Source organism: Chlorocebus sabaeus, chromosome 15, assembly GCF_047675955.1.
Source record: "Chlorocebus sabaeus isolate Y175 chromosome 15, mChlSab1.0.hap1, whole genome shotgun sequence".
NCBI lineage: Eukaryota > Metazoa > Chordata > Mammalia > Primates > Cercopithecidae > Chlorocebus > Chlorocebus sabaeus.
The window spans coordinates 5,353,093-5,364,992 of record NC_132918.1 but is presented as its reverse complement, the minus strand read 5'-3'; the positions used below and the strand labels follow the sequence as shown (position 1 = coordinate 5,364,992).

The 11,900-nt window shown below is 44.9% G+C and overlaps 1 protein-coding gene across 1 annotated transcript; it reads left to right on the top strand.

Moving 5' to 3' along the window:
• The first annotated feature begins 1,276 nt into the window (after nucleotides 1-1,276).
• Nucleotides 1,277-2,410, top strand: LOC103221142 (transcription initiation factor TFIID subunit 9). Its single transcript, XM_007971928.3, has one exon. It carries the CDS (start codon nucleotides 1,444-1,446, stop codon nucleotides 2,233-2,235), a length of 792 nt encoding a protein of 263 aa, XP_007970119.3. The 5' UTR covers nucleotides 1,277-1,443; the 3' UTR covers nucleotides 2,236-2,410.
• Nucleotides 2,411-11,900: the final 9,490 nt, after the last annotated feature.

Sequence of the window (11,900 nt, the reverse complement as noted above, 5' to 3'; positions counted from 1 at the left end):
ATCTGGGACTATATTCCCTTACACAATAGTGTGCTCATTTCTGTAAGACAGCTTTCCCAGTGCATTACGGAAGTATACATAAGAGGTACCGTTAACACTAATTACTTCTAGGAATGGGACAGAGAAGGGAAAGGTGGATACTTTTTACTTTCCACTGAATACCCATTAAGACTTTATATCTGGAATGTGAACAAATTTTACAATATTAAAAATAATTAAAGCACAACAATGTGAATGTACTTGGTGCCACAGAAGTGTGTACTTAAAAATGGTTAGAAGAGTAAATTTTATGTTATGTATATTTTATCATTTAAAAATATAAATATGGCCAGGTGCAGTGGCTCATGCCTGTAGTCCCTGCACTTTGGGAGGCTGAGGTGGGTGGATCACTTGAGCCCAGGAGTTCAAGACCAGCCTAGGCAACATGGCAAAACCAAAAAAAAAGAAAAAAGAAAAGAAATACAAGAAAGTTAGCTGGGCATGGTGGCGCACACCTGTTATCTCAGTTACTCAAGAGACTGAGGCAGGAGGATGTCTTGAGCCCTCGAGGTTGAAGCTACAGCAAGCGGAGATCATGCCACTGCACTCTAGCCTGGGCAGCAGAACAAGACTCTGTCTCAAAAAAAAAAAAAAATATATATATATATATATATATATATATATATATGGTGCGATCTCAGCTCACTGCAACTTCTGCCTCCTGGGTTCAAGGGATTCTCCTGCCTCAGCCTCCCGAGTAGCTGGGATTACAGGCATGCACCACCACACCCGGCTAATTTTTTTTGTATTTTTAGTAGACGGGGTTTCTCCATGTTGGTCAGCTGGTCTGGAACTCCCGACCTCAGGTGATCCACCCGCCTCAGCCTCCCAAAGTGCTGGGATTACAGGCGTGAGCCACCGCGCCCTTGTCTTTTCAACAAGTGGTGCTGGAGCTATTGGATATCCATAGATAAAACTAATAAACAAAAAATTTGACCTAAACCTCATACCTTATACAAAAGTGATTTCGAATGGGTCAAAGATTTAAATGTAAAATTATAAAACTTTTATAAGCTAACTGGAAGAAAATATCTGGGATATAGGGCTTAGTGAAAAGCTATTAGACATGATACCAAAAGTATGATCTATAAAAGAAAAAAACAATAAACTGAGGTTTTGGCTGGGTGCAGTGGCTCATGCCTGTAATCCCAGCATTTTGGAAGGCTGAGGCAGGCAGATCACCTGAGGTTGGGAGTTCAAGACCAGCCTGGCCAACATGGTGAAACCCTGTCTCTATTAAAAATACAAAATTAGGCCGCGGGGACCATGTTGCTTCCGAACATCCTGCTCACTGGTACACCAGAGGTTGGAAAAACTACACTAGGCAAAGAACTTGCATCAAAATCGGGACTGAAATACATTAATATTGGTGATTTAGCTTGAGAGGTCTGATCATCGGATATCATGGAGTCTGGCAAGGTGGCTTCTCCCAAGAGCATGCCGAAAGATGCACAGATGATGGCACAAATCCTGAAGGATATGGGGATTACAGAATATGAGCCAAGAGTTATAAATCAGATGTTGGAGTTTGCCTTCCGATATGTGACCACAATTCTAGATGATGCAAAAATTTATTCAAGCCATGCTAAGAAAGCTACCGTTGATGCAGATGATGTGCGATTGGCAATCCAGTGCCGCGCTGACCAGTCTTTCACCTCTCCTCCCCCAAGGGATTTTTTATTAGATATCGCAAGACAAAGAAATCAAACCCCTTTGCCACTGATCAAGCCATATTCAGGTCCTAGGTTGCTACCTGATAGATATTGCTTAACAGCTCCAAACTATAGGCTGAAATCTTTACAGAAAAAGGCATCAACTTCTGTGGGAAGAATAACAGTCCGGCGGTTAAGTGTTGGTTCAGTTACTAGCAGACCAAGTACTCCCACACTAGGCACACCAACCCCACAGACCATGTCTGTTTCAACTAAAGTAGGGACTCCCATGTCCCTCACAGGTCAAAGGTTTATAGTACAGATGCCTACTTTGCAGTCTCCAGCTGTAAAAGCTTCAATTCTTGCAACCTCAGCAGTTCAGAATGTTCTAATTAACCCATCATTAATTGGGTCCAAAAACATTCTTATTACCACTAATATGGTGTCATCACAAAATACTGCCAATGAATCATCAAATGCATTGAAAAGAAAACGTGAAGATGATGATGATGACGATGATGATGACGATGACTATAATTTGTAATCTAGCTTTGCTGCATGTAACATGTATACTTGGTCTGAATTCATTGTACTGATATTAAACATGCATGCTGGATGTTTTCAAGTTGTGTTTTAGAAAACTTTAATAATATTTAATAAGTAAATACAGTTACCATACTTTTCAATTGAAATGAAGGTTTTTCATCAGCCTTAAAAGTGTAAGAAAAATAAAGCTGTCATTCATTACTTTAAAAAAAAAAACAAAAAACAAAAACAAAATTAGCCAGGTGTGGTGATGGATACCTGTAATCCCAGCTCCTCAGGAGGCTGAGGCAGGAGAATCACTTGAACCCGGGAGGCAGAGGTTATAGTGAGCTGAGATCTCATCATTGCACTCCAGCCTGGGCAAAAAGAATGAAACTCCATCTCAAATAAATAAATAAATAAATAAACAAACAAACAAACAAACTGAGGTTTGGATTTGTGTTGGTGAGGCTGTGAGGAAATAGAAACCCTTACACATTGCTGATGGAAATGTAAAATTGTCCAACTGGTGTGGAAAACTTCAACAAGTTAAACACAAAATTATTCTCTGAGCTAGCAATTCTGTTCCTGGGTGTACACCTGAAAGAACTGGAAACAGTTGTTCAAACAAGAACTTACACACCAGTGTTCATAGCAGCATTTTTCACAATAGCCAAAAGGTGGAAACAACCCAAACTTCTATTTACAGATAGATGGATAAATAAAATGTGGAATATCCATACAATGGAATATTATTTAGCCATAAAAAGGAATGAACTGGCAGGGCGCAGTGGCTCACGTCTGTCATTCCAGCAATTTGGGAGGCCAAGGTGGGCAGATCACCTGAGGTCGGGAGTCTGAGACCAGCCTGACCAACATGGAGAAACCCATCTCTACTAAAAATACAAAAAAATTAGCCGGGTGTGGTGGCGCATGCCTGTAATCCCAGCTACTCGGGAGGCTCAGGTAGGCAAATCGCTTGAACCTGGGAGGCAGAGGTTGCGGTGAGCCGAGATCGTGCCACTGCACTCCAGTCTGGGCAACAAGAGTGAAACTCTGTCTCAAAAAAAAAAAAAAAAAAAAAGGAATAAACTGATTCATACTACAATGTGGATGAATGTTGAAAACATTATACTAAATGAAAGAAGCCAGACACAAAAAGTCATATATTATAGGATTCCATTTATATGAAATATACAGAATAGGCAAAGCTACAGCGACAGCCATATTAGTGGTTTTTAGGAACTGGGAAGAGGGGAAACAGGGAGTGACTGCTTAATGGATACAAGGCTTCCTTTCGGGGTGATGAAAATGTTCTGGAGCTAGACAGTGGTGAATGATTGCACAGTATTGTGAATGGGGCCGGGCGTGGTGGCTCACGCCTATAATCCCAGCACTTCAGGAGGCCAAAGCGGGCAGGTCGCCTGAGCTCAGGAGTCTGAGACCAGCCTGGCTAACATGGTGAAACTCCATTTCTAATAAAAATATAAAATTACCCACGTGTGGTGGCGGGTGCCTGTAATCCCAGCTACTTGGGAGGCTGAGGCAGAAGAATCGCTTGAACCCAGGAGCCTGAGGTTTCAGTGATCCCAGATGGCTCCATTGCACTCCAGCCTGGGCGACAGAGTGAGATTCCATTTCAAAAAAAAAAAATTAATCAATCAATCACTATTGCGAATATGCTAAATATCACTAATGGCAAATTTTACGTCGTGTATGTTTTACCACAATAAAAAATAGTGCATTTTACTACATGTAAATTATACCTCAATAAAACTGATGTAATATATTATTTAGGTAATTAATGGATGCTAAAACTGGTGGGTGAAATTTTGATGAAGATTAGGATAGTTACATACAATCAAATTGTCTCTCTACAAATGTACTTATTTAATTATAAAAAAAAAATAGTAGCATTATAGTGGAGAAATCTGGCAAGCAGCAACCATGATGGTTAATTATATGTGTCAACTTGGAGTGTTTTTGAATGAGATTAACACTGAAATTGGTGAATTTTGAGTAAAGCACATTGTCCTCCAGAATGTGGGTGGGTATATGAGTCACAATTCTCATTTGTGAGAGACAGAACCAATAGGAGATAGATGATGGATGGATGGATGGATGGATGGACAGATAAATAGATAAATGGATGAGAGAGGATTTATTAGGCAAACTAGCTCACATGACTATGGAGGCTGAGCAATCCCACGGCCAGCCCTCTGCAAGCTGGAGACCCGGGGATGTGGCAGTCCAAGTCCAAGTCCAAGTCCGAAGGCCTAGAGCCAGGGAAGCCAATGGTGTAAGTCTCAGTTTGAGGCCATCGACAACCTGAGAACCTGGGAGGCCTCCGGTGTAAGTCCCAAGGCCAGAGAGCCTAGAGTTCTGATGTCTAAGGGCAGGAAAAGGAGTGTCCCAGCTCCAGGAGAGGGAGACAGGGGAAATTTTTTTCTCTCCTTTTTTCTTCTATCTGGGCCACCAGCAGATTGGATGGTACCCTGCCACATTGAGGGCAGATCTTCCCTACTCAGTCTACTTACTCACATGCCAATCTCTTCTAGAAACACCCTCACAGATGCACCCAGAAGGAATGTTTTACCACTTCTCTAGTCTTCAATTTTTCAGACTATAGTCAGCCTTCTTTTTTTTTTTTTTTTTTTGAGATGGAGTCTCATTCTGTCACCCAGGCTGGAGTGCAGTGGCATGATCTCGGCTCATGGCAACCTCCACCTCCTGGACTCAAGCAATTCTCTCACCTCAGCTGGGATTACAGGTGTGCACCACCACACCCGTAAATTTTTGTATTTTTAGTAGAGACGGGGTTTCGCCATGTTTGCCAGGCTGGTCTCAAACTCCTGACCTCAGGTGATCCGCCCACCTCGGCCTCTCAAAGTGCTGGGATTATGGGCGTGAGCCACTGCGCCCGGCCCCAGCTTCTGAATAGGTCTTCCTTAATTTAGTCAAGCTAAGACCCAGAGTTAACCTTCACAATGTTCCTCATCCTATCACTTGAGGGCCTGAACAGAACAAAAAGATAGACCTCCATGAGAAAGAAGAAATTCTCCAGCAGGCTGCCACCAAACTTCATCTGCACCATCCAGTCTCCTGGGTCTTCAGTCTGCCAGCCTGCACTTGACTTGCCTATACAAGCACACGAGCTACTTCCTTATTTTATATATATATGTGTTCTCTCTCTCTCTCTCTCTCTCTCTGTTGGTTCTGTTTTCTCTGGAGAACCCTAACACACCACCTTATTGAAAGGATCAAAGTTAAAATTGCCAGTAACAGTAACTGACATGTACATCCTCCCAATGAGATACAGTGAGAAGGATACAACGTCACTTATGTGGTGTTCCTACTGAAAGTGCATATCCTGAATCTAATTATGAGGAAACAACAGACAAACTCAAACTGAGGGACATTCTACAAAACAACTGGCAAGTAAAATGTGTCAGTATCACAAAAGACAAAAAGGAGAAACTACTCCCAATAAAAGACTCTTAAAAGCTGGGAGTGGTGGCTCACACCTATAATCCCAACACTTTGGGAGGCTCAGGTTGGCAGATTACTTGAGGTCAGGAGTTTGAGACCAGCCTGACCAACTTGGTGAAACCCCGTCTCTACTAAAAATACAAAAATTAAGCAGGCATGGTGGTAGGCGTCTATAATCCCAGCTACTCAGGAGGCTGAGGCAGGAGGATCGCTTGAACCTGGGAGACAGAGGTTGCAGTGAGCCGAGATCACGCCACTGTACTCCAGCCTGGGTAACAAAGATAGACTTCGTCTCAAAAAAAAAAAAAGCCAGGCGTGGTGACTCACACCTGTAATCCCAGCACTTTGGGAGTCTAAGGCGGGTGGATCACCTGAGGTCAGGAGTTTGAGACCAGCCTGACCAACATGACAAAACCCTGTCTCTGCTAAAAATACAAAAATTAGCTGGGCATGGTGAGGTGCCTATAATCCCAGCTACTCGGGAGGCTAAGGCAGGACAATCGCTTGAACCCAAGAGGCGGAGTGTGCAATAAGCCAAGATCGTGCCACTGCATTCCAGCCTGGGCAACAAGAGCAAAACTCCGTCTCAAAAAACAAACAAACAAATAAAAGACTCTAAAGCAAACTATCAACTAAATGCAACCTGTGATCCTGGATTGAATGGGAGAGGGGAGTATCTATAAAGAACATTTTGCAACAATTAGTAAAATGGGAATATTGACTGTAGTTTAGATAATCGTATTGTTTCAAAGTTAAATCTGTTATGTAAGAGTATGTCCTCGTTCTTAAGAAACACAAACTGGGCCAGGCACTGTGGCTCACAAACTGGGCTAGGCATGGTGGCTCACACCTATGAAAAGATGGCTACTGCCTGGACCTTTGTAATCTCAGAACTTTGGGAGACTGAGGCAGTTGGATCACCTGAGATCAGGAGTTCGAGACCAGCCTGGGTGACATGGTGAAACCCTGTCTCTACTAAAAATACAAAAATTAGCCAGGCATGGTAGTGGGCGCCTATATTCTCAGCTAGTCAGGAGGCTGAGACAGGAGAATCACTTGAACCAGGAGGCAGAGATCACAGTGAGCTGAGATTGCGCACGCTCCAATGTACTCCAGCCTGGGCGATGGAGTGAGATTCCATCTCAAAACAAAGTAGGCCAGGCGCAGTGGCTCACGCCTGTAAGCCCAGCACTTTGGGAGGCTGAGGCGGGTGGATCACGAGGTCAGGAGACTGAGACCATCCTGGCTAACAGGGTGAAACTCCATCTCTACTAAAAATACAAAAAAATCAGCCAGGTGTGGTGGTGGTCACCTGTAGCCCCAGCTACTTGGGAGGCTGAGGCAGGAGAATGGCGTGAACCCAGGAGGCGGAGCTTATAGTGAGCCAACATTGCACCACTGCACTCCAGCCTGGGCAACAGAGCGAGACTCCATCTCAAATAAATAAATAAATAAATAAAATTAAAAATAAATAAAAATAAAAATAAAAAAGTTAGCCAGGCATGCTGGCGTGCAAGTGTAGTCCCAGCTGCTCTGGAAGTTGAGGCATGAGACTCACTTGAATCCGGGAGGTGGAGGTTGCAGTGAGCTGAGATTGAGCCACTGCACTCCAGCATGGGCGAAACAGTGAGACTGTGTCTCAAAAAAAAAAACTACACACACACACACACACAAACTGGCTGGGCATGGTGGCTCCCAGCTGTAACCCCAGCACTTTGGGAAGCCAAGGGGAAAGGACCCTTCGAGCCCAAGAGTTCAAGACTGCAGTGAGCTATGATTGTGCCACTCCACTCCAGCCTGGGTGACAGAGTGAGGCCCTGTCTCTGGAAAAAAAAAAAGAAAAGAAAGAAAGAAAGAAAATAAAAGACAAACCGAAGTGTTTAGGGGTAAACAGGTATGATATGTAAAACTTAGTTTGAAATCATTTAGAAAAAAATGCTTTCTTTGCAACTTTTGTAGAAGTTTTGAAGTTATTTTAAAATACAAAGTTTAAAAATTGCTGAATTGTTTGACGTCTTTCGTGAGGGGAGGGACCTGCTACTGTCTTGTTTTCTGCTGTAGTTCCAGCTGTAGCACGTCATAGGCTGCAACAAGAAATATTTCTTGAGTTAACGAATGAATGAATGAACTAAACCCTCTTCCAATTTGGGTTTCAGGCAGAGGATGGGATTTTGGAAGTCAAGCTTTAGACAGCAAGAGGCAAAATTCCTCTCTTTCTTTAGGTGTATCTCTTCTGGAGCTCCAATCTGAGAGGGTAGATCATCTAAACTTTGGGGAAGCAAGACCTCTGCCCTCCCAGGGCAGACAGGCAGACCACAAGCAGGAGATAATTGAGTCGTACTTTGCAACAAGAAGACCTGGCTGAGTGCCATTTTCTAAGTTGGTTCCCTCAGGTTCACCCTATTCCCCACATCACTACCACCCTTGGTTAAGATTTTTTTTTTTTTTGTAATTGTTATGGAGACGGTGTCTCCCTATGTTGTCCAGGCTGGTCTTGAACTCCTGGGCTCAAGGGATCCTCCTGCCTTGGCCTCCCAAAGTGCTAGGATTATAGGCATGAGCCACCACACCAGGCCAGTTAAGATTTATTGATATGTTCTATCCCCAGTCTGGGCAGTGGTATCCTGGGGGCCAAGTTTGAATCTTCCCTCTTGGGCCAGATCAGAGGAAAAGCAGCACTCTGTAGGCCAGCATGGTGGTGGCTGAGGTGAGCAGATGCCTGGATAGGGACCCTGGTGGCCACAATACATTATAAATATATACAATATTTGTCAATTTAAAAATTGAAAAGCCAGGCACGGTGGCTCACGCCTGCAATCCCAAAATTTGGCAGGCTGAGGTGGGCAGACCACCTGATGTCAGGAGTTCAAGACTAGCCTGACCAACATGGTGAAACCCCGTATCTACTAAAAATACAAAATCAGCCAGGCGTGGTGGCAGGCACCTGTAATCCCAGCTACTTGGGAGGCTGAGGCAGGAGAATAGCTTAAACCTGGGAGGTGGAGGTTGCAGTGAGCTGAGATCACACTCCAGCCTGGGCAAAAAGAGCGAGACTCTGTCTCAAAAATAATAAGAAGAAGAAATGTTAAAAAATTTTAGACCAGGCATGGTGGTTCATGCCTGTAATCCCAGCACTTTGGGAGGCCAAAGTGGGCAGATCACGAGGTCAGGAGATTGAGACCATACTGGCTAGCATGGTGAAACCCCGTATCTACTAAAAATACAAAATATATATATATATATATATTTATAAGCCGGGCGTGGTGGTGGGTGTCTGTAGTCCCAGCTATTCGGGAGGCTGAAGCAGGAGAATGGCATGAACCCGGGAGGCAGCGGAGGTTGCAGTGAGCTGAAATTGCGCCACTGCACTCCAGCCTGGGTGACAGGGCAAGACCCCATCTCAAAAAAAAAAAAAAAAAAAAAAATTAAACATCTTTTTTTTTTTTTTTTTTTTTTTCCAGATGGGGTCTTGCTCTGTCATTCAGGCTGGAGTGCAGTGGCTGAGTCACAGCTCACTGCAGCCTCAAGCTCCTGGGCTCAATCAGTCCTTCCACCTCAGCCTCCCAAGGCATGTGCCACCACATCTGGCTAATTTTTAAATTTTTTGTAGAGATGGGATTTTACCATGTTTCCCAGGCTGGGTCTTGAACTCCTGGGCTCAAGTCATCCTCCTGCCTCAGCCTCCCAAGGTGTTGGGATTATAGGCATGAGCCACTATTCCAAGCCTTAATTAATTTTTTTAGTGACAGAGTCTGACTTTGTTGCCCAGGCTGGAGTGCAACGAAGTACAATCATATAGGTCATTGTAATCTTGAACTCCTGAACTCAAGGGATCCTCTTGTCCCAGCCTCCCAAGTAGCTAAGACGACAGGCACACACCACCACATCTGGCTAATTTTTAAATTTATTTATTTATTTATTTATTTATTAGAGATGAGGATCTCACTATGTTGCCTGGGCTGGTCTTGAACTCCTGGTCTCAAGGGGTTCTCCTGCCTTAGGCTCTCGAAGTGCTGAGATTACAGGTGTGAGTCACCGCCAACCAGTTAAAAGCTTTTATAACATCCATCACTCTTGTAATGCAGCACTTATCTCAAGCTACTGTAACTGCATATTTCTCTGCCCTTTTCACTGAAGTGTGAGACTCTTCTAGGAAGAGGCTAAATCTTTTCAGCTCAATATCCTCCTATGGGCCGGGGAAGGTGGCTCATGCCTGTAATCCTGCACTGCGGGAGGCTGAGGCAGGCAGATTGCCTGAGCTCAGGAGTTCAAAACCAGCCTGAACAACATAGTGAAACCCTGTCTCTACTAAAAATCCAAAAAATTAGCCGGGCATGGTGGTGCTCACCTGTAATCCCAGCTTCTCAGGAGGCTGAGGCAGGAGAATCACTTGAACCTGGGAGGCAGAGGTTGCATGCAGTGAGCCAAGATTGCTCCACTGCACTCCAGCCTGGACGACAGGGCGAAACTCTGTCTCAAAAAATATATCTATATATCTATATATCTATATCTATATCTATATATATCTATATCATCTATACTCCTATGGCTACCACGTAGCCCACTCCATGCTATCCCTTAGGCTGGTCTCGGATCTCCTCTTGGAACATGGTTCCTGCGCTGTCCTGTGCCGTCACCTTCTGCCCTTGGCTGCCATGCTGCTGCCTCACCACCAGAGACCCTTCTTTTTTTTATTATTATTATTATACTTTAAGTTCTAGGGTACATATGCATAATATGCAGGTTTGTTACATATGTATACTTGTGCCATGTTGGTGTGCTGCACCCATCAACTCGTCAGCACCCATCAACTCATCATGCACACGTATGTTTATTGCGGCACTATTCACAATAGCAAAGACTTGGAATCAACCCAGATGTCCATCAGTGACAGACTGGATTAAGAAAATGTGGCACATATACACCATGGAATACTATGCAGCCATAAAAAAGGATGAGTTTGTGTCCTTTGTAGGGACATGGATGCAGCTGGAAACCATCATTCTCAGCAAACTATCGCAAGAACAGAAAACCAAACACCGCATGTTCTCACTCATAGGTGGGAACTAAACAATGAGATCACTTGGACTCGGGAAGGGGAATATCACACACCAGAGACCCTTCTTACTACCCCACCCCAGGTTCCAGGCAGCCAGCACTGACTCCCCACCCCCTGCCCCTCAGCCTGCAGAGTACCCTGCGCTTTCCGTGGAGCCATTCATCTGTCTCTCCCTCCATTTGCCTCAGCTAAGGCGGCCTTCCTAGCAAGATCTCAGGGCTGGTCCAGCTTTCCAGTAAAGTTTGGCTTCTGCCAATGTGTGTGTCTGGTCTCTGATAGGGATGCTATCTTCCTGGGAGGCTGTCTTACATCCAAGCTCTCCTCAGGACCAAACAGAAGGACCTCTTTTTCCATTTCCATGTGTCGGAGACCTCCCTAATGACTGCTGTCTGCAAACTCATGTTTGTCCAAGGGCTACATGTAGCTCTTGGTTCATTTGTAGAAGGGGCAGAGCACAAGGTGTGGAAAGGTGACCACTGCGTGGACCTTTGTGAGACCCTCAGGACCAGGGCTGGTCCTACCTGAGGCCCTGGATCACCTGGAGGGACCATCAGCCCATCCACTGTTTCTCCCTAGGGCTGAAAGACGGACCCTCGTTCAGGATGAAGCTGAGAACACACTCAGTAGAGAAAGGGGGAGAGAGGTGAATGGAACCATGGCCCAGGCAGTATGGAAAGAGGGCTAGGACCCGGGTGGAGCTCCCTGTGTGTTGGGTCCATCTGACTGTGTCTGTGCTCCCTATATCGTTCCTGTGCACCTTCCACCCATGAAATTCCCTGGGAAAAGGTCGAGTTCTCTCCACCATGCTAAGTGGGGTGAGCAAAAGGAGATGGTTGGGGTTGAGGGCTCAGATGCTCAAGGAGGCAGGGAGCCCCCCAGGGGATGATCATTGGTGATAGTGGTTGAAATCAGAAGGATAGAGTTAATGCGGAAGAGTGAGAACCATGGGCCCCACTTGAAAGTCCACTTCCTACTGGCTGTCCTCCACCCCCAGCTCTCCTCAGGCTCTCTCTGCAGAATCTCAGTGTGGCATCTGTCAAAAAGCTTACATGGATGACCCCCAAACATGGTCATCTCCCCTCCCTTCCCCAGGGCTCTCAGACTCTCCCTCGGGGGTCCTGGGAGAGGTTTACCGG

Excerpts from the sequence above, each read along its gene's own strand:
- LOC103221142 (XM_007971928.3), top strand. The coding sequence starts at position 1,444 with ATGGAGTCTGGCAAGGTGGCTTCTCCCAAGAGCATGCCGAAAGATGCA.